The sequence below is a fragment of the Globicephala melas genome, chromosome 4 (assembly GCF_963455315.2).
Source record: "Globicephala melas chromosome 4, mGloMel1.2, whole genome shotgun sequence".
NCBI lineage: Eukaryota > Metazoa > Chordata > Mammalia > Artiodactyla > Delphinidae > Globicephala > Globicephala melas.
The window spans coordinates 123,358,116-123,385,796 of NC_083317.1; the positions used below are offsets into that span (position 1 = coordinate 123,358,116).

General features: G+C 40.8%; 1 protein-coding gene and 1 pseudogene across 10 annotated transcripts in view; one reads left to right on the top strand and one right to left on the bottom strand.

Annotated features, from left to right (window-relative positions):
* The window catches only part of TFDP2 (transcription factor Dp-2), a 162,899-nt gene that overhangs the window by 131,325 nt on the left and 3,893 nt on the right, over window positions 1-27,681 (top strand). For 8 of the 10 annotated variants that reach the window (XM_060298528.2, XM_030873314.2, XM_030873316.2 and 5 more), the window contains 5 exons: window positions 6,499-6,661; window positions 12,755-12,901; window positions 15,675-15,743; window positions 20,122-20,273; window positions 24,530-24,696. In XM_060298528.2, the coding sequence (XP_060154511.1) occupies window positions 6,499-6,661; window positions 12,755-12,901; window positions 15,675-15,743; window positions 20,122-20,273; window positions 24,530-24,696 (698 nt within the window). The remainder of the gene's footprint in view (window positions 1-6,498; window positions 6,662-12,754; window positions 12,902-15,674; window positions 15,744-20,121; window positions 20,274-24,529; window positions 24,697-27,681) is intronic. The other 2 variants (XM_030873315.2, XM_060298523.1) reach the window with 1 other exon arrangement.
* LOC115862021 (protein FAM32A-like) lies at window positions 9,402-9,721 on the bottom strand (annotated as a pseudogene).

Here is a 27,681-nt window from a genome sequence, read left to right on the forward strand (position 1 = left end):
CACTTTCTTGCATGTTTAATTAGTTTTATCACCTAAATGTGCATCCTTTGGAACATTTTAGTCTTGCTCACTAAAAACAAAAGTTGATTGTGTTTTATATATAGAATTTTCCTCTGTCCCATTATTTTCCTATACTTTAGTTGTGGAAGGAACTAGGCCATTTGACCTATCAAATTTCCCACAGTCTAGATTTCGCTGGTTGCACACTCACGTGCATCTCAGTATGTTTCTCTGTTCCCTGTATTTCTGTAGTTTGGCAGTAAGATTCAGAGGCTTTATTAGACTGACGTTTGATCCTTTGGCTGGAATATAGATAGTAGTGTGTTCTTCCGTTAAAAGGCACATAACATTTGATTATCTCTCTTTTTATGATGTGAACACCACTGATGCTTAGTGCTTGTATCTGTTAATTCATGGTGTGTGGCTGTTAGTGTTATTCTGTCACTTCTACTTCATTTACTACAGGCACTACTTTTATATAAAGACTCTTTTCCTCTTCTACAGTTTGTTTACCTGAAGGGACACTTTATATAGGAAAGCAGAATAAAGCTTGATCCCCTCCCTTTACTGACCAGTTTTCAAGATGATGAGTTTGTTTCTGTCTTCCTCCAAAGGTGAACAAGTCTTCCCTTTAAAAAATATCATTATAGGGACTTCCCTGGTGGTCCAGTGGTTAAGACTCTGTGCTCCCAATGCAGGGGGCACAGGTTCGATCCCTGACTGGGAAACTAAGATCCCGCATGCCACACAATGTGGCCTAAAAATATCATTATAAGGCTTCCCTGGTGGCGCAGTGGTTGAGAGTCTGCCTGCTGATGCAGGGGACACGGGTTCGTGCCCCGGTCCGGGAAGATGCCACATGCCGCGGAGCAGCTAGGCCCGTGAGCCATGGCCGCTGAGCCTGCGCGTCCGGAGCCTGTGCTCCGCAACGGGAGAGGCCACAACAGTGAGAGGCCCGTGTACCGCAAAAAAAAAAAAAAAAAATCATTATAAACTCATGAATGTAAACGTATTTGATGGGTTTCATACAATGCAATTGTCACTATTGAAACTTAAATTGTCCCGTCTTAGGTCTGTGGGAGCCTCTTCTATAATACTTGACTCATAAGTCCTTTTGATATGACCCTAGATGACGTTGATAGCTTGTTTGTTATCTGGTGTGGCAAGATGTTCCAAGTTCATCTTGTCCATTTCCTGCCCTGTACATGGAATCAGCCATTTCTCTAAGAAGCTCTGGTTTCCTTTAGGGTGAATTATATGTCAAGCTCCAGTTAGGGGCTAAGGATGCTCTCTGCTACCAGGTTGGTCATATTTTCTAGTCCTTTTAAATGGAGAGAGCTAAGATACACACCCACAAAGATACAGTACTTCATGAGTTCATATTGATATTTCCAATTCAAATCTTATTAAACCTCTTCTCCATTACATCCCAATCCTCTTTTTTCCATTCCAAGAATCTTGATCTTTAAGGATGTTGGGGATGAGATGTTAGAATTAATGTATATGGTAATTACTCGTTGACTTTATCCCATAGTACATGCTCAATAGTCCCAAATAATAATACTAATATGACCATTAACATGATTATTGAAAACATTAAAAAAATTTTTTACATATGCTCTCTCCATTCTCTTCCCATTCTTCTAATGGTCATACATAATAGTCCCACAGTATTTGAGCATTTGCCTATTTAAATACTATACTCTCTGCCTCTTAGCCCTCATTTTGTCTCATGTCTACAGGTAACTATACATAAACACTCACAAGGCCTTTATGTCAATGTTTCTTTAGTCATTCTGATTGTCTAAGTCAGTTATGCTGGATACAAAAATCCTTGCCTCATACTTTCTTTCAAATTCTTAAATATATTAATTTTCTTCTAATGTAACAATTTGCTGTTGAAAAATAGGATACTCTCTTTTTCTAGATACCTAAAAAGTTCTTCTTTGAAATACAGCAGTTTTACTAGAATGTTTTGGTGTTTGTCATTCTAGGCTGATAGTCTCTTTTTCCTTTTATTTCATGAACACTTTCTTGACTTACTTAGCATTTAGTATTTATTCTGTTCCCTTGCCTTGATTTTCTTCTTCGATACTCTTATTGTCTATATATTCTTCGCCTCCCTCCAATATTTCTAATTTTCTCCTGAATATCACTCGTGGGAGTCATACGGGCTAGATTGTTGCAACCTCTTCAGTCTTTGTTGGCAGCCTCTTGCACTCAGCTGGTACTGAGAGGTCAGACTCCTTCTCATTTCAACTGCTGCTCTAAAATTGGCCTGTTGTGCTTTCTAGCAAATTCTTGTTGCCTATTTTGGGCTTATTCTGTTCTGAGTTCCATTAAATGCAGCCTCATTGAATATCCCTTTTTCTGCCCACGCAGACACTACTGTGTAGACCTTTTGGCTATTGGTAGTTTGTATTCTGGCATTTGTTGAAGGTACTTTGTCATCTAGTTTTGTTGTAAATGTTGTCAAGGGGTTTAGGTTTTGCTGCCTAGTCGTTCCATCTGTTTTTATGTGGGGATTTGGAGAGTTTGAGAACTACGCTGCTACTGCTGTGTTCCCAGACTCCCCCGTAACTGGGGTGTGTGTGTGTGTGTGTGTTTACAGTCTGTATGAATCAGAATTTAAATAAATTGATGTCTTTTATAATCTGTAGATTCCCCCTCTGTATGTCTCTCACTCTTTCGCTCCTCTTTTCCCTTACAAATTATTAGTTGAAGAAACTCCATTATATGTCCTGAAGAGGAATCCTAAAGATTTTGCGTATCGCATCTCTCTTGTATAGTTTAACGTGTTCTTCTGTCCTCGGTATTTCCTTCAAACTGGTAGGTGGAGCTGGAGTCTTGAACAGATTCAGCTTCCATCATAGGTTGTACATTCAAAAAACAAACAAAACACTGGATGGGCCAACTCAAGGAAAGCAAACAATACAGAAACAGAAGCACTCCATTTGCAAAGTTGACATTGAAGAATAGGTAGTTCCATAGAAACAGAAAATAGAATAGTGGTTGCCAGGTACAGGGGGCAGGGAGGCTGAGGAATGACTGCTCATGGGTACAGAGTTTCCTTTTAGGATGAAGAAATTAGGTTGTGGTGGTGGTTGCACAACTTCTGAAAACCACTGAATTGTATACTTTAAAAAGATGAAGTTCATGGTACGTAAATGGTATTTCAATAAAGCTGTCATCTTGTAAAAGGAAGTTAGATTTGAAAAGGAAGAGGGTTACCTAATTCTCTGAGACTGGTAGGAAGGAGAGTTGGCATGGGTACACGTGCTGATAAGTTTGTAAGTGACCTCTCCCACTAGCTGTAGACTAATATATTCAACTATCTATTGAATACACCCATTTGGATGTTCTATAGGCATGTCAAACTCAACATCATTGCTGCCCGATAGGATGTAATACAAGCCACATGTAAGTTTTAATTTTCCAGCAGCCAATTTAAAAAGTAGATGGAGGGCTTCCCTGGTGGCGCAGTGGTTGAGAGTCCGCTTGCCGATGCAGGGGACACGGGTTCGTGCCCCGGTCCGGGAAGATCCCACATGCCACGGAGCAGCTGGGCCCGTGAGCCATGGCTGCTGAGCCTGCATGTCCGGAGCCTGTGCTCCGCAACGGGAGAGGCCACAACAGTGAGAGGTCCGCGTACCGCAAAAAAAAAAAAAAAAAAAAAGTAGATGGAAGTATGTGAAATTGATTTTATATCTTTTATTTAATCTAGGATATCTAAAATAATATATTTCAGCATGTAGTTATAAAAATTATACATGAGCTCTTTTACCTTCATTTCTCATGAAGGTCTTTGAAATGCAGTGTGTATTTCACACTGACAGCATACCCAATTCAGACTTGGCACATTCCAGGTGTTCAATAGACACATGTGGGTTACACCTAGAGTACTGGACAGTGCAAATGAGAAGGTTTAAAATGGAATTCATGAATTCATTCCTGTCTCCTTGATCTCAGTAAATGACCCCTCCTTTTAAGGATCATTGTCCTATTTCTTCTTCCTTACAATCCACATCGATCAATCATTTAGTTCCACTGATTTTTTTTTTTTTTTTTTTTTGGCTGCGTTGGGTCTTTGTTGCTGCGCGCGGGCTTTCTCTAGTTGCGGTGAGCGGGGCACTACTCTTCGTTGCGGTGCATGGGCTTCTCATTGTGGTGGCTTCTCTTGTTGTGGAGCACGGGCTCTAGGCATGTGGGCTTTAGTAGTTGTGCCTCCCGGGCTCAGTAGTTGCAGAGTGCGGGCTCTAGGGCATGGGGGCTTCAGTAGTTTGGCGTGCAGGCTCAGTAGTTGTGGCTCACGGGCTTAGTTGCTCCGCAGCATGTGGGATCTTCCCAGACCAGGGATCGAACCTGTGTCGTGCATTGGCAGGCAGATTCTTAACCACTGCGCCACCAGGGAAGTCCTCCACTAGTTTTTATCTTTAACATTTTTGCAAATCCATCTCTTCTTATCCGGTCCTACCAGTTTCCTGAAATTCAGCACTGCTTGCCTGGGCTATTACAGTAGCCTCTCAACAGGTCTTCCTGTTTCTGTTTCTGCCCTTCGTAAGTTACTCTGCTGCCAGAATCTCTGCCTCACTGATAATTTCACCAGGCCACTCCCCTACTCAATACCATTTAGCGGCATCCCAGTATTTCAGTAGTAGTCTGTGACCACAGTGAGTACTACACAGATGATTGGGAGTGTGGGAAAAAGAAAGTAGACATCTGTCCTTATTCTTTTGAAAAGTACATTTAGCATATATTTCTTAATGGACATAACACAGTAGAACATGTAAATAACTTATAAACGAATATAATTATACTGATGGAATATGATAAAGTCTAGGTTCCTTTGCATAGCAAACTCCCCATTTCCCCTTTCCCTCCAGCCTCTGGCAGGCACCATTCTACTCTCCGCTTCTGTGAGTTTGACTATTTCAGATCCCTCATGTGAGTGGAATCATGCAATGTTTGTCCTTCTGTGACTGGCTCATTTCACTTAGCATGATGTCCTCCAGGTTCATCCATGTTGTCACATATGGCAGGGTTTTATTCTTTTTCAAGACTGAATAATATTCCAGTGTGTATGTGTGTATATATATATACATACACACACACCCCATATTTTCTTTATCCATTCATCCATCTATGAGTTTTCCATATCTTGACTATTGTGAATAAAGCTGCAATGAACATGACCGATATATCTCTTTGAGATCCTGATTTCAATTCTTTTGGGTATATACCCAGAAATGGGATTGCTGGATTATATGGTAGTTCTATTTTTAATTTTTTGAGGAACCTCCATATTTTTTTTCCATAGCAGCTGTACCATTTTTACATTCCCACCAACAATGTGCAAGGGTTCTATTGTAATTTCTCTACACTCTCACTAACACTTGTTATCTTTTTTTTTTTTAATAATAGTCGTCCTGACAGGTGTGAGATCATATGTCATTGTGGTTTTGATTTGTGTTTCTCTTACGATTAGTGATGTTGAACACCTTTTCATATAGCTGTTGGCCATTTGTATGTTTTCTTTGGAGAAATGTCTATTCATGTCCTTTGCCTATTTTTTTAATTGTGTTATTTGTTTTGCTATTGAGTCGTAGATGTTTCTTAGATATTTTAGATATTAACCACATACTACATAAAGGGTTTGCAAATATTTTCTCCCATTCCATGGATTTCCTTTTCATTTTGTTGATTGTTTTCACTGATTCTTACTCCAGGAAGACTTCCTCCAGTTAGACTAGATATCCCTCTTCCCAATTCCCATAGAACATTGTGAATAACTCTGACTTGGCACTTACGTTATTATATTAGAATTATCTGTCATTATATGTCTGTTTTGTCTCTCTTCCGGCCTCAAGACTCATTGAGGGAAAGGATTTTGCCTCGGTTATCATTTTTGTACTTCTAGTCCCTAATACAGTTCCTATTATATAATTGGTACTCAGATATTAGTAGAACTAAACTGTGCCCCTGAAATTTTAATGATTAAGTTATCAAAGGTTAGACCTAGGCATTAACCTAACTTAAGATAACCGAAGATGTAGATTCGTTATTAATACCAATGACCTCTGATTGAAAATTGAGTAGATAACTGAACCTGAGAATAGTGGTATTTTTAATTTTAGGTGGAAAAAAAAAAGCTGTAGCATATATAGAATACAAAATGATAAGTATTGAGAATATAAACTCTGCAAGTGCAGAGTTTTTGTCTGTTGTTTTCACGGATCTTCTCCCAATGTGTAAAACAGTCCCTGGCACATAATAATAAGTAACTGGTCAGTAAATATTTATTGAATAAATGAGTGGGCATAGAAAAGCACTCTAGCTTTACACTTTATTAGGCTTTTAAGGCAAAAATTAAGTTTAAAACATTTCCTTATCTCTAATTCAATGAAAAATTGATCAAATTCCTGTCTTCTCACATTATTTTATGTTTTGTAAAGGAAATCTCTAAAGTATAATGGAGTATAATTTTTTTTTCTCTTTTAGCAAACGAAGCAAAAAAGGAGATAAAAATGGAAAAGGCTTGAGACATTTTTCAATGAAAGTGTGTGAGAAAGTTCAGCGGAAAGGCACAACATCATATAATGAAGTAGCTGATGAGCTGGTGTCCGAGTTCACCAATTCCAATAACCATCTGGCAGCCGATTCGGTAGGTAGATCATGCACTTGACATTGACTGTGATGAGTGATGCAGCGGTGTCCCTCTCTGGGTTGTCTGTGTCAATTCGGGGATTCGGACAAGCTAGGGAATCCCCAACTCCTCCTTTACTTGAGGGTTTCATAATTGTCTTGGGGAATTTTGTTGTTTTGATTTTTTGTTGTTTTGTCTTAGAAGGAATTCTTTTACTATTTATTTAAACATAAAGATGGACAAGTATTTTTTAAATGTCTTTGGGGGTTATTGAAGAAACATACTTTGTAAAAATATGCTTTTTATATTTGAATGACTTCAAATACATTGCTGAGCCTTTTAGTGTTTCTTCCATGTCTAAGTCAATAAGAAAATTGTATCTCGTTTTTAATTGAAAAAATACTACATGAACATGTTTATAAAAATTCACTTGTACCGAAGAGTATGTAATAAAAAATATCTCTCCTCTACCACAGACCCTAATCTGCCTCCCCAAAGGCACTCTTCACTATTACCAGATTCCTGAGTATCATTCCAGACATTCTATATGCATATATATATAAAATAAAATTTATTTCTTTTATTATTGTAAACACAAATGTGATTATGCTTTTGTATGCTTCATTTTATTTTAGTCATTTATTTTTAAAATTTATTTATTTATTTTTGGTTGCGTTGGGTCTTCGTTGCTGTGCGTGGGCTTTCTCTAGTTGTGAGCGGGAGCTACTCTTCGTTGCAGTGCGCGGGCTTCTCATTGTGGTGGCTTCTCTTGTTGTGGAGCATGGGCTCTAGGCGTGTGGGCTTCAGTAGTTGTAGCACACGGGCTAAGTAGTTGTGGCGCACAGGCTTAGTTGCTCCACGGCATGTGGGATCTTCCCAGCCCAGGGCTCGAACCTGTGTCCCCTGCATTGACAGGCGGATTCTTAAGCACTGTGCCGCCAGGAAAGCCTGCATGCTTCAGTTTTAATTTTATTTTCTTAGCAATATTTATCTTAGAGCCTCTTTTTTTAGCACGTATAAATCATTCTCACTTTTTAAAAATGGAGATAAAATTACATGCAGGGAGGGAAATACACATGTCTTAAGTGTGCAATTAAATTATTTTTTCCTTATCTGTTGGGGAATAATTTACATACAATAAGATGTATTCATTTCAAGTGTAAAATTCAGTGAGTTTTGACACTTGTATGCACCTGTGTCATCACCACCATAATCAAGACACAAAACATTTACATCACTCCCAAAAGGTTCTTCCTGCCTTTGTCATCCATCCCTCCCTCTCCCTCTATCTCCAGGCAACTGCTGATATGCTTTTTATCATTATAAATCAGTTTGCATTTTATTTAAATGTAGTCATACTATAGGTATTCCACAACAGTATTAAGTAATAGTAGTAACTGTAGTCATATTGAGTCTTTAATTCTTGACAGTAGAAATATTTGTAGTTTTGCAACCTTAATTATGATAAAGGTTTTATTTTGAGATGATAGTAACCATAACTTAATTTTTTAATGAATGTTTATTTCTTTTTTCTTAATTAAAACAATTAGGAATGGATGCTGAGTTTAATCAAACTCTGGATAGTTTCCTGGAATTTTAGGATTTTTACACTGGTATTAATGAATGAGATTGGTGAGGGTTGTTTTTACTTTTGTTTTTACCATCTTTGCTGTTTTTTTAATAACTTTTTTCCCTTTATTCTGCAGTTCACATGAGTCCCAGACTGGTTTCTCTTCTGGCTTTGTTATTCTTTCAGTGTCTTTGTCAATACAGACATTTCTCCCAGTAGCATATGCAGTTTGATCCCTATCCAGTGAGTACACATAGGCCTTCAAAGTTCCTGGTTCTCCAGCATCAGAACCTGGGTCCTCCTTTTTGACTGCACCCATGTCTGTCTGTGCTGGGACTCTGCCGCCTTGGTCCCATCACCCTTGAGGTATCCTTAGGCCAGGAACGCCAAACACATTAACGTGCCAAGTCTGAATAAATACGGGAACTACTTCGATCTTAGCGTTGAGAGTAGGGAAGCAGACTGTGTCTGAGTTCTGTTACAAAGAATGCTGTACGCGATTAGCAGAGTCTGCCTTGGCAACACTCACTAGACATGTCGGGAATGGAGTATTGGGAGGAGAGGCTACGAGCTGGCCCAGATTCAGAAAGGGACAAGGGGTATATTCCATCGTCACCTTAGGTAGTTGTTCTGCTGCCCAGGCTGCGTTGTCTCACGGGCCAGGTGGCTGGGGAGGGTGACTGAAGGCTCCCCAGGCTCTTGGTGGAAGAGCAGAAGCCCCAAGCTAGAGGGAGCTTGGCAGGGCAGCCCATGCAGGGCCCTAAGGGGGTGTACATGCTGCAGGCTGCCCTGGCATCAGCTCCTTGTCCTCTGGAGTCAGCCTCACGCAGGCAAAGGCAGCTGGATGGCTGTCAAAGAGGCAGATGCAGCTCAGGGGTGAAAACACTCTTCCATGGCACTTACCCAGAAACAACCTTAATCTCTGGATAAACTTGCAAAAATTCCCATTCCAAACTAAAATGGTTTACCTCCTGTGTGCTACCAAGAAATCAAAATAGAATAAAAGGACAGTCTTACTTTAATCAAGTCCGGAATGAGGGCACACTGCTTTGAAAAGCACTGTCTCAGCAGAAGACACAAGGGTGTGTGTAAAAGAATGTTTCTGGAAAATACCAAAGGCACCAAACATACCCCCAGCTTTGCCTTCTGCTTCCCTTCCGTGCCACCCCATACCCTGGGGCAGGGAAGCTACTTTTCCCAGCTGACGCTGGGCATGTCACAGTGCTCCGTGAGCGTGTCCAGGTCTGTGTTGAGTCCTCTGCTCTCGGTTTGTGGGTTTGGGATGCTTTCTTCAGGGTCCTCTCCATTTGCTGCATCTCCTCCAAGGCCACCTGGGCCGAGGTCCACATTTCCAGGCCACACCTCTTCTCCTTGTTCTTTATGCTCATTCCCTTCGCTTCCAGGCGTTTTGCCTTGTCTTTGTCCTTTTTCTTCTGCTTGGTCATGCTGAGCTCTGCCACACCTTTCAGCTTCAAGGGCCCCTTTTGGACCTGCTCGCAGGCCTCCATGGCGCCCGTCTGCAGTTCGGTACCATCTTCGCAATTTTGATTAGTAGTGTTATGCTGGCTTTATAAAATGAATTTAGAGGTTTTCTCTTTCTCTTTACTCCATCACAGATTTAATGGCATTGGATGTCTAGTTCTGTTCCCTGAAATTTTATAGAAATCACCTGAGATGCCATCTAGGCCTGGTGACTTGGTGGGGGGTAGAGTTTAGATAGCTTTTTCCATTTCTTTTTTGGTAATTAGTCTGTTTACAATTGCTTTCTCCATTAAGAGTCAGTTTGGTATTTTATGTTTTCTTAGAATATCCTCCATTTCATCCATGCTCTCAAAATTATTTGCAATTAATTTCCAAAATTAAAAAAACCCAAACATCTCTTAGATTTGTTTGTATCGACCTCCTGTTTTGCAGTTGATTTCTGTTTTTATCTGTATTTAATAGTCTGTTCTCTTTCCTGAAGTTACTTTTGTTATTTCTCTACCCTGCAGACTATGATGTATACTTTATTTACTTTTATTATCTTTGTTTAGTAATGAAAGTCTTTATGGCTGTGACTTTTCCATTTATGTATGTATGTATGTATGTATGTGGCTGCATTGGGTCTTAGTTGTGGCACGTGGGATCTTCGTTGTGGCATGCGGGGTCTTTTCGTTGCAGTGCACAGGCTCTTCATTGTGGCATGCTGGCTTCTCTCTAGTGTGGCACACAGGCTCCAGAGTGCATGGGCTCAGTAGTTGAGGTGTGCGGGCTTAGTTGCCCTGCGGCATGTGGGCTCTTCGTTCCCTGACCAGAGATCGAACCCTGCATCCTCTGCATTGGGAGGCCGATTCTTAACCACTGGACCACCAGGGAAGTCCCGACTTTTCCTCTTGTGCATGGCTTTAGCCATATCCGATTGATTCCGATATGTTATTCTTTAGATACTCTATAACTTTGGTTTTAATTTCCTCTTTGACCTAAGAATTGCATTAGAAAAGTTTCTTGTAGTTCCAGGTGGTAGGAATTTTTGTTCATTGTCATGAATTTTTACCTTTATTACTTATGATCAGAAGTTGTGATTTGAACTTTTTCCTTTTTGGGGGGATTGCTTTGAGATTTTTCTTGTGAGCCATTATGTGGTGATCTCTTTTTCCTTTAATTTCCCTGGGCACTTGAAAAAAAAAGTGTATGACATTCTGATTTTCAGTGAGCTTCAGAGTTCTCTAAATGGTCTCCCAGCCCCCGTGTGACCCGGCCCAGCATTACCTCTCATCTCCTACTATCCACTCCCTCAGTTACTACACTCCAGCCACACATTTCGTGGATATGCTCCTAATCAAGCCATTGCACCTGCTGTTTCCTTTGCCTGGAATGCTCTTTGCTAGGGGTACATATGGTTTCCCTCTCCTCTCCACCGAATCTTCACGCAGCTGTCACTACGATGAGGCATTTCTTCCCAGCACTTCTCAACATCTAACATACATACATTTTTACTAACTACCCACCTCACTCCCGAATATAAGCAAGGGTTGGGTTTTTTTTTTCTGTTTATTCACTGCTTTTTTTTTTTTTCTGATAATTTGGAAGGTTTGTAGTCTGTAGTTCTTTAATTTTTTTTTTTTACAACTTTAAGTAACTTCAGTATTTTATTTCTTAAGTTATCACCTACAGACCAGTATCTGTTGATTATGGAGGGAAAAATAGATCAATATGCCTATTATTTACTCCCATCTCCCAGTTTTCCCCTCTGCCACAGGATTCGGATTGATTAGTGGCAGTTGTTAAAAGACTATTATTATTATTGTTGTTTTTATGACTTTAAATGAATATATTGTGCCAGAATTGTTACTTAGTTCCTCTGCTTTGAATTCATGCCCCTTCCAATATCAAAGAGGAGATCAGCAGACTTCCTTTGCTGCCTCCTTCTGATATTTGTGGTTTTATTATCATTATTTCTAGTGTCAGGATTTCTAATATTTACATTCAGTTCTATAACTTAAATTTCCCATTTATTTAAGTTTAGTTCTATATTTAAATTGATTCAGTGCTCCACCATCCTTTATTTTCATGGATTGATTGGATTTGGTTCATATGACCCACCTGTGCACAGTGAGATAAGGGGCTTTTCCACAATGTAAATTAACACAGTTTCCTTCATGAAGAAAGTCTTGCTAACCGCCCCTCCCCCCCAAAAAAGTCAGCTGAACTAAACAGTGTGTATAGTGATCTGTGTGATTATATTTTGGTGCAAGTTCACTATTTTCATTGTATATTAGTAATGGTTCACAGATCAGCACTAGTGCATGGACCACATTTTGAGAAGCACGTTTACTAGAGCTTAAAACATGGATCCTTGGGCTTCCCTGGTGGCGCAGTGGTTGAGAGCCCGCCTGCCGATGCAGGGGACACGGGTTCGTGCCCCGGTCCGGGAAGATCCCACATGCTGCGGAGCGGCTGGGCCCGTGAGCCATGGCCGCTGAGCCTGCGCGTCCGGAGCCTGTGCTCCGCAACGGGAGAGGCCACAACAGTGAGAGGCCCGCGTACCGCAAAAACAAAAACGCAAAAAAACATGGATCCTTGACTTTTCAAAGTCTGATATCCTCCTAGGCACTGCAAGGCCTTAGCCACTTTAACTTCCTTATGCCTTTCTTATATATATACTATTATTGTCATGTATATTAGTTCTATATATATTCTAGACTCTACAAGATATTATGTTTTATACAGTGAGTATTGAGATTTACCTTTAGAGTTGGTCTTCATTCCATCCTACATCTCCAAGCTCCCATCTTAGATTATCTTTCTTTTACCTAAAGAAGGCCCTTTAGTATTGTTTAATTTAGATCTGTTGGTAACATAATCTTTATTTTTAAGATTGTTTTATGTTTTAGATTGCTTGAAAGTATCTAGTTCATCTTTACTTTTGAAGGATACTTGCACTGGGTGTGCAGTTCTTTCAGGTCTTTGAAGATACTATAATAATATTAATTAAATATTCTAATATCCTGTGACTGTATCTTAACCTTTAAAATTTATCACTCAATAAAAATATTTTTTAGCAGGCTTATGACCAGAAGAACATTAGGCGAAGGGTTTATGATGCTTTAAATGTGCTAATGGCAATGAACATAATTTCAAAGGAGAAAAAAGAAATCAAGTGGATCGGCTTGCCTACCAATTCTGCTCAGGAATGTCAGAACCTGGAGGTAAGTGAGGAAAATCTGTTTACAGATAGTAGTTTGCTTTCTTTTACATCAGAGACATTTTAATTTAGAGATATAATCACACAGTATTAAAATATTCCTAATTGTTCGTTCATGTATATTGTGCCTTTTTTTAGCAGATTCTTCTATGTAGAATTTTAGAACTGGAAGGAGATTTAGAGAGGTCTAGTCTGACTCATGTCCTGATGAAACCAAGGGACAGAGAAATTAAATGACTTGCTTTTTACTGTTTTTTGGAGATCTTTATTTTATTCTAATTTCATTCTGAGCAGTCTACTAATAAATGTTTGGTGACTCGTGTGATAGAAATGCTATCTTATTTGATGAAATGCTGTATCCATCCAAAAAAATGGATCAAGTTGGCTGTTTATTTCTTGTATTTAACCTTTGACTCTAGAATCTGCAACAGAATGGTATGGTATTTCATTTAAATCCTTATTGGAATGTTCAGCTTACACGAATTTTTGGATGATGTATGCCAAAACATTGTTTATTCTGTTAGGTTTAATCATTAGACAAAATCTTTCCTAAGTGAGCATGTGTCCTGACATACTGTTTCTAAATTGATTTGACATAATTTTACTGTCATGGCCATGAAAGGTAATAGACCAAGGCTGACTACAGCTTTAGAGGTGAATATGGTTGATTTTGTGCGTTTTTTCCGTCCCTTTTTCCCTCCAGCAAATCAAAAAATTTTGGTATTATTAGACTTGTGGATGGAGGGAGAAACCAGTCAGTCATCAGAAGTTCTAGAATAATGTTCTTCATGTGCTACGGTGGATATGTCCTTTTTTCTCCTCCTGATAGAGTGAAATTTGAGGGTTATATTAATTACCAGTAAGATTAAGCCGCTAACAAAGACTCAGTAAGCAGTAATCTATTAGCATCTACCATGTGCTTAAACAAAGATTATACGAGACAAAATCTCTGACCCCAAGGAGCTTTCATACTAATTGAGGAGAGCAGAAATGTAAAAGGAGTTAACCAGAAATGTGATGACACCTGTGAAAGAAGTATGTACAGATTCTCTGGAAAGGTAGCTAAGGGAGGGCTTTACCAAGAAAAAGAAATCCCTGTGCTCAGTCCTGAGGGAGGGGTAGGAGTTTGCCAAGTGGTTTAGGGCAGGGAGGGCTCTCCAGGCAGAGGCACCGCCTGGGCTGAGGCAGGCTGAAGAGGGCGTGCCCGCCGTGGGTGTGGCCAGGGTACAGGCGAGGAGAGAGGGCATAGGTTTCCGAGTGCTAAAGCAGTAGGGACCTGATCCTATAAACAACCGAAGCTGCTGGAGAATGATAAGGAAGAGAGCTGAGGGCATGTGTTCCAAAGGGTCACTCTACTAGTGGGTTGGAAGTTGAACTGACAGGAAGGTGAGGAGGGAAGGTGAGGGCGGGTGGGTTGGAGAGGGGCTGAGTTCTGGCTGTGGCGGTGAGGCTGCAGAAGTGTTTTAGAGGCAGTGTCAGTACAGCTTGGCCTGGCTGGGTGCAGAGCATGAGGGGCAGATGGGGGCTGCCCTGTCACAGCCTCAGACACAGGGGGAACCCCCTGCAGCATCTTTTCAAACGGGGGAGAGCACAGATTTTACAGTGGGTCTTCAGTGTTTCAGGACTCAAGTGTGGTAGTGGTTAGAAGGCACCATGAGAGAAACTCTCGCTGCAGACTAGATGGGGAGCAAACAAGAAAGACGCTGCTTAGCTCCCTGGCGGTTCAGTGGTCAGGACTCAGCGCTCTCACTGCTGTGGTCCCGGCTTCCATCCCTGGTTGGGGAACTAAGATCCTGCAAGCCACGCGGTACAGCCCAAACAAACAAACAAACAAAACATATTTATGGGACTTCCCTGGTCGTCCAGTGGTTAAGACGCCGCGCTTCTGGTTGGGGAACTAAGATCCTGCATGCCGCAAGGCGCAGCCCACAAAAAAAGAAAAAGAAATACGCTGCTGGAGTAGATAAGAAAAATGTCTTATTAGATGACGTTGGCTTTTGCCCAAAGACACAGTGAGGAATTCATCTACGGGAAATTCAGACTCCAATATATGTTTTCTAGGTAGCTGTGAGAGTGAGGAAAATAATAGTTATTTGAAGCTGGGAAATATGTCCCATAAGCATGTTTCTTACAACAAGTAGGGATTTCGTATTGAATATGTAGCCTCTCTGTATTAGCAGCTGTGCCTGTTTAAAAGGCAGTTAAACGGAGATCTTAAATGAGATCTTACCTCATTCTTGGCAGTTCATAGAGCAAAGGAATTAATAATAGGGTCTCTGAAACCAGGTGGCTTAGGTTCAAATCCTGGCTGTTGCCACTCACCAGCTGTGTGACCTTGGGCAGTTACTTAACCCTCTCTGTGCCTCCATTTCCTTACTGCAGAAGGGGTAACAGCAGTACTTACCTCTAGGGTTTTGTGAAGACGAATTAAGAGAACATGTGTCCAGGGCTCAGCTGAGTGCTGGCAAGTAGAGTAGGTATTCACCACGTGTTAGCTGTTACTCTGATAAGCGCTTCTGTAATAAATAGCAACAGGTACTGCAAAGCGAGTGTTCACTCAGGGGATGGTTGTCATCATGGCAGTTGCCACAGTTCTGCTGCCTTGCCTGCGTGCTCACCCAAACCCAGAAGGTGCAATTTGCCTTTACTTATGTTCGTTAAAACGGGTTGAGTGTCTCTAAGGAAAATTCTCGATATCTCAGAACTGGGACCTGAAAAGCGAGCAGTACTTTCTACTCTGCATATGTTCATGCTATTTTGTTACCTGTGTTTTAAAGATCGAGAAGCAGAGGCGGATAGAACGGATAAAGCAGAAGCGGGCCCAGCTTCAGGAACTTCTCCTGCAGGTAAAGAAGCGGGGGTGTGTTTCGTTACCTTCCCTGCCTGTACTCTGCCTCTCCCCTTACTTGCTTTGAGTCAGCGTTTTCTGCTTTGGGTGCCTTTGAGAATCTGGTGGGGCCCTGCTAGGGCAGCCGCTGCCACGCCCGAGCTCATCACCGTGCTCACGACCTGCCCACCCCACCGACATCAGGGGGCCTCACAGCAGCTCTAACGTGGAACATATTATGCAACAGTTTACTTTTGACTCTTACCCTTACTCTGAACAGAAATTATTTTAGCCCTTATTTGGAACATCAAGGAATAAGGCTAGTTAAATTTTAGGCGCTTTGAGTAAAACAATCTAATCCACCTGTAATACTTATTATCTGTAAGTGACATTATAACATAAAAAGCTTTGTGAAATACCAAAACTGAAGATGCATTTCTGTTTAGGAAAATTAAACTTTATAGTGTAATGAGGATCCCTGTATTTATGCTTTTTTTTGATAACTGTCTAGAATCTGGGTAATTTAAAAAAATATCGTAGAGGCTTTGTATAAAATCATGTGAGGTCAAATCACAGGGTAGATGGACCTTTTTTTTTTCTATTTTTGGTAATTGTCAGTTGGTGTAAAAATTCACTTTGAGCAGTACAGCGAGTCATTTTCAGTCCAATCAGAAAAACTTTGTAAAATGAGCCAGCGAATCTTTATACTTTTGTTTGTAATCAGCAAATTATCTTTATATGAAAAGCTTTCAACCAATCATGAAATCGATGTGGATTTGAACAACCATAGGTCCTATTTCACTTTTGGTGTAATCTACTTTTCAGAAATAAAGGAAGCAATAAATTACCAAATAATTGTAACATTTTTTTCCCCCCTAAAATACTCACTTTGTCTCATGGACAGAATAGGTTAAGTATTCCTACATGTTCCAGATTTTCGTTTTTCACTTTCTAGACGTGTATTTCTTTGTTCGTTTTTCACATTTTACGTACACATCAGAGAGGAAGGAGAAAACCGCTAGCCCTTCCACAGCTGTGCGTGGTCTGGGAAGGAAGGAGGGGAGGAAGCAGGGCAGGGGAGACGGGACAGAGGCTCCCGCGACGCAGGCAGCCCCGCCAAGATGTTCCCTCCTCATTAGGCACCGCCTTCTCGCTACCCTGTGTCTGCAGCTCACACTGGCCCCTATGGGAACTACCTCTGGAGCAGGCGTCTTACGTATTTTTCATACTGGATTTCCAAAGTAGGCTTTGTTGGAAGAGAGCATTCTGCAGCTTAAAAGAAAAACAAAACTTGAAAGCTGACAGTTTATTCCTGTGCTGCTCCCCGTACAGCTCTGCCTGCTGAGAGACCTGGCCTGCCTCGCCGCCACCTTCCCCGGCTGCCTCTCTGTCGTCCCTGTCCCTGCAGCATCTGCAGTATTTCCCTCCCCACTCACAGACCCTGAAACCCTGTGCTAGGCCTTCCTCACATTTCCTCAAAACCCTCATGGAACATTTTGGAGCTTGATTTTTGGCATATGTTATTATAAAAACCTGTTTATCAGTATGCCTATAATTATCTGTTTATCAGAAAGACTTGCACTGGGCAAAATCGCCCTCATGTATGTGGTGCTTTCCCATCCCTAGATGGCCAGCACAGAGGATGAACTGGAATATGTTTTCCCCTGTTTATCTTTATACAATGAACATTGCTTTTTTTTTTTTTTTTTTTTTTTTAAGTCCTGAGTTTCTTTTCCTCTACTGTCTCTCAAAGTAAATGTTTATGGAAGATTTCAACCCAGGCACAACCTAGCTGTCAACATTTATAAAAGCAAGTCTCTCTAAACATTAAAATGAAACCCCAAGTATAACTTCTAATCTCCTGGTAGACATATAGCTTATTTCTTCCTAGTAAAATTAAGCAAGTTGTCCCTAAACAGGAAAAATTTGCCTCGCTGCAGCTAAGCTAGCTTAATTTTTTTAACAAGGTCACAGCTGCTGACGTCACATGACCCAGGTCACTTTTACTTACATGGCACCCTTTCGTCCTTGGTGATGTGGGAGAGGAATGGTGTGAGTAGCTTCTGCCTACACATAATCTAGATGCCCTGCTTTTGTCTGTATCATTGTCCCTTCCAGCCAGTAAATCTCTTCCAGAGCTACTAATGCAGGGCAGAATGAATGTCTGAATACACCTGAAGCTGCTTAGCCTCTGAAATAGATGTTAATGAGCCCGGAAAAGAACGAAAGGCTGAAGAAAATCAAAGGGCAAAAAATAAGGAACTCAGTCCAAAACAAATGGGAAATGATTTTTCTTTTTTACTATCCAAATAACTTTATATCTGTATTCACAGTGCTTTGCACAAGAAAAATCTTTTTTTTGTTTTTTTTTTGCGGTACGTGGTCCTCTTACTGTTGTGGCCTCTCTTGTTGCGGAGCACAGGCTCCGGATGCGCAGGCTCAGCGGCCATGGCTTACGGGCCCAGCCGCTCCGCAGCATGTGGGATCCTCCCGGACCGGGGCACGAACCCGTGTCCCCTGCATCGGCAGGGGGACTCTCAACCACTGCGCCACCAGGGAAGCTCAAGAAAAATCTTTGATGCTATTAAATGTACACAGTATTTAACAATGAATCATACATATATAAGAACTTTTACTTACCGCTGTTTATATTCCACCCTCTACCGAGGCCCTCCCATGGCACTAGGACCACAAAGCTAGGAAAAGTACGGGGGTGTCTCCAAGATGCTTTTTCTAGAAGAGTAAGGAAGCTAGGCAGAAGTATTCAAACGTATAATTCTTTTTCCCAGTTCTACAGTTTCAGCATATTTTTCCTCTATTAAGTGAACTAAGCATTGAATGTAAAATAGCCTTAGTTCGTTAGCAGCAGAAAAGAACAAATTAATAAGTATGACTTAAGTAATGTTTGGTAATGAATGGTGTTGACAGTGATGGTTCTGGACACACTGTCAGGGCTAGAATAAATTGGTTTCCCTTCTGTTTTGTGCATTTTAAAAGAGTAAATGTTTACTTTCTAGGGAGATAGCACCCAGCCATTTTAAGATGACAGTAATCTTAATCAAGCTTCAGTTAAGGCCCAGGACCTAAAATAAACACTCGTAGGATAAGGTTGCTAAAACATAGAAAATAATTTAATTGCATCACTACTGGGTGAGAAGAGGGAACACGCTGATGGAAGGGTTGAAAGGCTGTGACTTTAGGAGCTTTTTAAGCCAGTATCTGTTCCACAAGCAGATGAAAGACTTCGGCTGCGTAAGGTCTTTCTAGCTGTGGAATTCTGAGATACGTTTGCCTTATTTAAAGGGGGGTGGGGGGCTTCCCTGGTGGCACAGTGGTTGAGAATCCACCTGCCAATGCAGGGGACACGGGTTCGAGCCCTGGTCCGGGAAGATCCCACGTGCCGCAGAGCAACTAAGCCCGTGCGCCACAACTACTGAGCCTGTGCTCTAGAGTCCGTGAGCCACAATTACTGAGCCCACGTGCCGCAACTACTGAAGCCCGTGCGCCTAAAGCCCATGCTCTGCAACAAGAGAAGCCACCACAATGAGAAGCCCACGCACTGCAATGAAGACCCAACACAGCCAAAATTAAATAAATAAAATAAAATTTTTAAATAAAATAAAAGGGGGTGGCAGGGTCTCTTTCTTTGACTTTTGATTAATGGTTATAACTTAAAAGTAGCAGCAAAATTCATTGTAAAGATTCAGGCCTTATATACCTTATAATCAATGTGAAGCCTCAGTTCCCTCATCTGGAAGATATCAGGTGGGGAGGGGCTTGGACTAGATTCCAAACTGTGCCCTAAAGATGCTTAGAAGTTCTGTGAAGGAACTAAGCAGTGAATGAGGGCAGAGCTGGCAGGACTCAGGACTCAGCCCCAGTGCAGCCAACCAGAGCAAGGATGCTTTGATCTGTTTTATAAACAGTGGGTGTCCCAGAAGATTTCATTTGAAGAAAGCATTCTGTGGCTTTATAAAGTTTGCATATTTCTGGGCTAGACAATCTAAGGGGCATATTTTTAACCCTAAACTCTCAGGAGTCTGTGTTAGATAAACACTGTATCTGTTGCTGTATCACTCTAAGAAGAGTTGTAGGTGCCACTGGCTCTCCCAGATTTGTAAGATCCTGTTTCTATGCTTGATGGAAACCATGGGTCCCATTTTCTGTGATAGGATATGTTAGACACCATTTAAATGTATATTTTCTTTCCCTCGAAATATATTTATTGAGTTGGATCATTCTCATCTTTTTTCTTAAATGTTTATTTAACTCATAGGTGAAGGGCCTCTTTAAATGCTCTAATTTTAAACTGTATTTTAAATGTATTTAATTCATTTAGTTCCAACTCACTTATCCACGTTAAATAACTATACGGGTAATTTTGTTGATCATTACAGCAAATCGCTTTCAAAAACCTGGTACAGAGAAATCGGCAAAACGAACAGCAGAACCAGGGCCCTCCAGCTCTGAACTCCACCATTCAGCTGCCATTTATAATCATCAATACAAGCAGAAAAACAGTCATAGACTGCAGCATCTCAAGTGACAAGTAAGTGGAGAGCCAGCGGCAGAGGGCGGGGCTGACCTTCTGTTAACCTGATTCCTATCATTTGCAAAATAAAGAAGGTTGTACCCATTATCCGAGCGCACCAAGGCTAACTTCCTTGGGGCTCATGAAACAAGCTTTTCAAACGTGGAGTGCTGTCATCTACTAGCGCTTGCTTCCACATTCACCCTCCGCAGGCCCCTCTCTTGAGCCTGGCACTGTGCTGCCAGTGCTACAGGCATACTGGTGCCCAAGTCAGGATGTGCACGTATGTACACGTATATGGTATAAGTCTGGGCAAGTCACTGCGGTAAAGTAGAGCGTCACTGGGGTCTGGGACAAGGTAGGTTCACTAGTGATTACTGTCATTTATGGTGGAAATAGTTGAGATCAACACGCGGCACTAAAGCAGTTGTTTGTTTTGCTGTATCGTATTTGAGTGTGCTTCTGTTTATAATGAATGAATAGACATGAAAGTGCTAGATGCCTTGTCTGCTTGCTTGCTTTCCTATTATCTTATAACTTGAAGTTTGTACTATTTATGACCTTCATTCATTTTACTCACCCCCAACCTCTGGCAACCACCAGTCTGTTCTCTGCACCTATAAGTTTGGTTTTTAAGATCCACATATAAGGTCCATCATCCATGTCATTGCAAATGGCAGAATTTCCTTTTTTTTATGGCTGAATAGTCCATTTTCTAAATACACCACATTTTCTTTATCCACCCATCCGATGATGGACACAGGTTGTTTCCATGCCTCGGCTATTATAAATCATGCTGCAGTCAGTGAACATGGGAGTACAGATATCTTTTCAGGATAGTTATTTCATTTCCTTTAGACGTATACCCAGAAGTGGGATTGCTGGATCATGTGATAGTTCTATTTTTAATTTTTTGAGAAACCTCCATACTGTTTTCCAGTGGCTGCACCAGTTTACATTCCCACCAGCATGTTTTTCACTTTAACTAAGATTGATGGCAATATTTATCACAGTAAGTGAGAAATAGCAGTTTTCAAAATACAGAATTTATTTGTAACTTATTTTACCCTTCATGAAAACAGTAGTGGTCTTCAGGCCATGACCAGTATCGAGGTCGTTAAGGGCATAGGGTGCAGAGTGAGGCAGACACAAGTGTGGGTTGTGGCTCCCGCATTTAACTGCTTCAAAAGCTCGGTGTCCAAAGAACAAATGGGGATGATGCTGGGGCCTCTGTCACTTCCTTAGCCTTGCTGTGAGGATTAAATAAGATTATGCCTCTAAGAGGTCTGACTCATGGACAGTGCTTTGTAAATGTTAGCTACTTTTCCAAGGAGTCAGCATATAACTTATCATCCAAATTTGGGACACGTCTGAGAGCAAAAGAGGGCTCAGTAACCACATCGGTGCCAGAGGCGTAGCCTAGAACTGTCCTGGGGACTGGAACTTCGAGCCTCTTAGAGCTACTGCATCACCGTGGGGCTTTACCACTCCTGGTTTCTCCCACTCTTTTCTCTGGCGGTGTTGCCTCCCTGTCTTGATTGCATACAGAGATTATGGGTCACTTAAATAAGAAGGAACCAAAAAAAAGAAGAGTAAGAGAAACAACAGGGATTTCTAGAGTATTTGGTAATTAAGCCTATAGACACAAGTAGAAATAGTAGGGACCGTGCAGGCTGTGATGTCAGAAGATGCATTTTTCAATCTTTCCTCTAGTTGTATAGTTTCTTAACTTCTCTGAGATCTCATTTCTTCCTCTGTAAAAACAAGAATTATAGTATTTAACTTGCTGGTTTACAGATGTTAAATTCATAAAGGACCAGCCCAAATGGTAGATGTATTATTATTCACACACTTAAAATTCTTTACAGAAACATGTGTCTACAAGGACTTGTGACATATTCTCATAAATCTGAGAATTCTAGAGAATGGTTAACATATTTTTGGGAAAAACTGTTAGAATTCTAGTTATTCTCTCTAGTTAGTCTCTTGTTTTGTGGGAAATCATTAAAATTCTCTTCTTTGGTTAATCTTTGAGGTCTAAAAGAGTAGCAGGAAAGTGTGGGGACCAGAGACCTAAGGGAATTAAGGATTCTTGTCCTTCTTGGGTGGTTACTGACTCGTGCCCTTTCCTCGCCCTCCCCTGAGTGGAGGGAAGGAGGCTCTGAGCTGCTTGTAGGAGCTTGTTATTCAGGGTGGGGTGCAAAAGCCTGGTCTTTCAGTTACTTTGGTGATGCAATCCTTTCCCCTTAGCCAGGAGGCTTTCCCACAATGATGATTACACTTATGAAACCTTCAGCTTTTAACGTATGCCTGAAGTCACCCCTGGGGCAGGCATCCACTCCAGATTTTGTGTGGTTTCTTTTTTTTCTGAATTTCTGTTAATGTCCTTATTTAAATTCATATACTTCAAATTACTTAAATGTGACATTTTGCTTTAAGTTATAAATTTTGCCCTTAAGATCTAGCATAAAAAGTTTTACCCTTGCGTGACTTTAATAGAATTTCGTGACAACGTAAGCCCACCACTGTCCCAGAACTTCGCCTGCACTCTGTCCCTGAGGGGCTGAGGCTCTGGGTGATGGTGCCCCAGGGCATAGCCTGGGAGTCAGATGGACTGTTTCTTCTTACAGTCTCCTCTTTATTGAAAGCCTGTGCAAGGTAGCTGGGCATCCTGATTTGGTATTTTACAGAAACGTTCGGAAACGTGCTGTGTGTTATATACGACACTTTTTTCTTGCAGCGTTTTTACTCCTTAGGCCCTCAAGACAGGATTTGGGGGTTGGTTAGTTTGTGAAAAGTCTTTCATTTTCTGCTCATCTAAGGTATCGTGTAGCTAACACTTGACTCATGAAAATGAAGTAAGCATCCAACATGCTTTTTCCTCAACCCTAGTTAGGCCAACTCATAGTAGGAAAGTTAGATGTTAAATTGGAAAGGCTTTCTTTGCGTTATTTTTTTGTTAATGACTGCTTGCTTTATTTGTTTTTATTGAAGTATAGTTGACATACAATGTTATGTTAGTTTCAGGTGTACAACATAGGGATTTGACACTTGCATCCATTACAAAATGATCACCGTGATAAGTCTAGTAACCATCTTTCCCCGTACAAACTTATTACAATATTATTGACCATATTCTTTATGCTATATATTATATCCCCATGGCTTATTTTATAATTGGAGGTCTGTACCTTTTAATCCCCTTCACTTATTTCACCCACCACCTTCAGCCCCTCCCATCTGGCAACCGACCACCCATTTGTTCTCTATGAATGTATTTTTATTTGTTTCATCTTTTAGATTCCACATATAAGTGAGATCATATGATATTTGTCTCTCTCTGCCTGGCTTATTTCATTTAGCGTAATACCCTCTAGATCTATCCATGTTGTCGCAAACAGCAAGGTTTTTGTTTTTTTTAATGCCTGACTAGGAATATTCCTCTGTGTTTGTGTGTGTGTGTGTGTGTGTGTGTACATCCCACATCTTTATTCATTCATCTATTGATGGACACTTCAGTTGCTTCCATATCATGGCTATTGTAAATAATGCTTCAGTGAACATTGGGTGTGCACTTTATGTTTCTGAATTAGTGTTTTTGTTTTCTTCAGGTAAATACCTAGAAGTGGAATTGCTAGATAGTATGGTAGTTCTTTTTTTAATTTTTTGGGGAAACCTCCATACTGCTTTCCATAGTGGCTGCACCAGTTTACACTCCCAGCAGCAGTGCACAAGGGTTCCCTTTTCTCCACACCCTCTCCAGCATTTATTTGTTGTCTTTTTGATGATAGCCATTCTGACAGGTGTGAGGTGATATCTTATTGTGGTTTTGATTTGCATTTCCCTGACGATTAGCGATGTTGAGCATCTTTTCATGTGTCTTTTGGCCACCTGTATAATCTACTTTGGAAAAATGCCTACGTGGGAAGGCTTCCTTAATATTTTATCTTTTGTGACAAAGTTATAGACAGCTTTGAAAAGTATTAGATTTAGACCAAAATTTCTGTCTCCAGTTTGCCACAGCTTAATGAGGGCTGAAATTTATGGACTCCTGTTGTCTGTCACAGGAAAGGTGTTTTAATTGGCAAGTGGTTTATTTGAGATGTCATTCTTCTGAACCCAGCAGAATGACTCATTGCCCTAAATGGTAACAATTTCTAGTACTGTAGCTGAGCTTAGGTCCTCATTCTTTTATTGAATATGCAGAGTACAAAACTATTCAGACCTCCCCAATACCGCAGAAAACCCCACACTAACTTTGTTTCCTGATGCAGGTTTGAATATCTTTTTAATTTTGACAATACCTTTGAGATTCATGATGACATAGAAGTGCTGAAGCGGATGGGAATGTCCTTTGGCCTGGAGTCAGGCAAGTGCTCCTTGGAGGATCTGAAACTTGCTAAATCACTGGTGCCAAAGGCTTTAGAAGGTTATATCACAGGTATGTTAACTCATGCTTTTTCAGTGTTGTCCTTGATTAAATGTCAGACCCTAACTTGCTAAAACCTTTCTCATAGAAAATTAAAGCCCACACTGTATGCCCTTCCTCAATTCTGTGCCCTTCCCTACCCTAAAATGTAACCTCTCTCTTGAATTTCTTGTTTATCACTACTTGCTTTTCTTTAGAGACACAAACACAAACAAATATAGTAAGCTGGAAACAATTTATTAGTTTTGCCTAATTCTCACCTTTACGTAAATAGAATCATAGTGATATATTCTTTTGTGATTTGACTTTTTTCACTCAACATCATGTTCTTTAGATTTGTCCACATGGTTTCATATAGCTGTAATTGATGCATTTTTACATAGAATTCTTGTATGCATAGAATTCTAGTATGTGGGTAAAGCACAATTTATTTGTTCATTTTACTGATCATAAACCTTTAGTGTGTTTCCAGTCTCTTGATATTTAAACGGTGCTGCTTTGAACATCCCCGTAACTGTATCGCGGTGGCTGTGTGCAAGTGTATAGAGTGAGATTGCTGGGTCAGAGTCGGGTGCATCTTCATCGTTACTAGATGATGCCGCAGCTTTCCAATCTGATTTTGCCAAGTTACATTCTCACCTGCGGAGTGAAAGAGTTTTATCTTCCCAGGCAGGTGGATGTGAAATGGTATGGTAATTTTTTAAAATTGAGATTTATTTCATGTACCATTAATACACCATTTTTTAAAAAAAGTTACTTATTTTTGGCTGCGTTGGGTCTCTGGTGCTGCGCGCGGGCTTTCTCTACTTGCGGCTAGCAGGGCTACTCTTTGTTGCTGTGTGTGGACTTCTCATTGCGGTGGCTTCTCTTGTTGCGGAGCATGGGCTCAAGGCGCGCGGGCTCAGTAGTTGTGGCTCACAGGCTCAACAGTTGTGATGTGCAGGCTTAGTTGCTCCACGGCATGCGGGTTCTTCCCAGACCAGGGCTTGAACCCGTGTACCCTGCATTGGCAGGTGGATTCTTAACCACTGCGCTACCAGGGAAGCCCAAAATACATTTTAAAGTGTACAATTCAGTGGTTTTAAGTATATTTACAGGGTTATTATGCAGTCATCACCAACCATTATCTCATTCTAAAACATCTTATCACCCCAAAAAGAAACCCCACATACACTAGCAGTCACCCTTTATTCCTCCTTTCCTCCCGGCTCCTGGCAACCACTGATCTACTTCCTGTCACTGTGAATTTGTCCATTCTGGACCTCTCATATAAATGGAATCATATAATATGTAGCCTTGGTGACTGACTTCTTTTACTTAATGTAATGTTTTCAAGATTCATCCATCCTGCTTCATCCCTTTTTATTGCCGTTTTGTGGACATACCACATTTTTTTAATCCATTTGTTAGTTGGAGGACATTGGGATTGTTTTCAGTTTTTAGCTATTATGAATGATGTTGCTATAAACATTCTTGTACATGTTTTTTTATGAACATAAGCTTTTGGTTCTGTTGGGTGTATGCCAAGCAGTGGAATTGCTGGGTCATATGATAAACTTTATTTAACATTCGGAGGAACTGCCAAACTATTTTCCAAAGCAGTTGTACTGTTCTACAATCCTACCAGCAATGTACCAGGGTTCTGATTTCTCCATATCCTTCTCCACGCTTGTTCGTCTTTTTTATCGCAACCATCCTGGTGGATGTGAAGTGGTGTTTCACGGTGGTTTCAGTTTGCATTTTCCTCATGACGGATGATGGTGAGCATCTTTTCATGTGTTTACTGGCGATTTGTTTACCTTCCTTGTAGAAATGTCTATTCAGATCCTTTGCCCATTTTTAAATTGGGGTGTTTTAAGAGTATAGTGAGTGTACTTGAAAATGGAAACACTATGTTTTGCATGTTCTAAAATTCAGATTTTCACTAATTCAGAAATTTTCTTTATGACTGTCCTAGTTCCTAAGACTGTGGTATATTCTGCACATAGAATTTGGATGTATAGACAAAAGCATTCTTTGGCCTTTGCTTTTGCCAGTTTCCTTCATTTATAAGCATTACTACCTAGAACTAATATTAAAATGCCTTTAAAACATGATGAGAAATTCTAAAGTATATTAAGTCAAATATAAGCAAAGAGGTTGTTTTTATTTTGTTTTATGGTTTTGGCCCTTTAGTCACAACACAAGAGTCTGTTGATTGAGATTTGGTTTCTGTTGGATTTAGTTTTTAAATTCGCACCACCCGCCTCCTGCAAATGGGACCCCCTCTTCTTGCCCCTCAGCGACCCAGTTCCCCGTCCTCACCCCGACCCGCTCCGTGCTCCCCTCGCTCCCCCCAGAGAAGGACCTCCTGTTTTATTAGCAGCTCAGGCATCCTAGCCGTCCAGCAGGGTCTGCATAAAGCTCTTACTCCATAAATCACCAGGACTTTATTTTAGCTCATTCTCAGTGAAAAGACTCAGGGCGATTAGGCGGGCTCTGTGGCTTTGATCTCTTTGTGACCTTGTTTGCAGACCGGGATACAGACTTTCAGGTTAGTTCAGAAGCAGAAGCGTGTGTGCCTTCAGTATGTGGAGGGACAGGGTGGCTCTTGAGGAGGGTTGTGAGAACCGTTGTGTGGGTCCTAGGAAAGAAAGAAATGTTGGCTTCTCAGAGCCACTGTGAAAAGAAAATGTGTCAAGAGCTGTGTTTTGGCAGAAGGTTTCCATATATACTAATTGATAACACTTAGCACAGGATTCTGGCCTTAATGTCATTATGTACGGACTTGTTCTTATTGTATGTGTTTAAAGTCTACTCTTCTTCTTAGAATTGAAGGGTTTTTGTTGTTGTTGTTTTCCCCACAGCTGCCTTAGTTCGCCTGGGAAGAAAAGATCCACAAGGCCATTTTAAGATGAATGTAGTCATTTAGTTTACTTTTTTCCTACGTGGGAAGCTTCTCACTTGGTCAGGTAGTGCCAGGATAGTGGCGTTTCCAATCCCAGTACACAGTTTCTT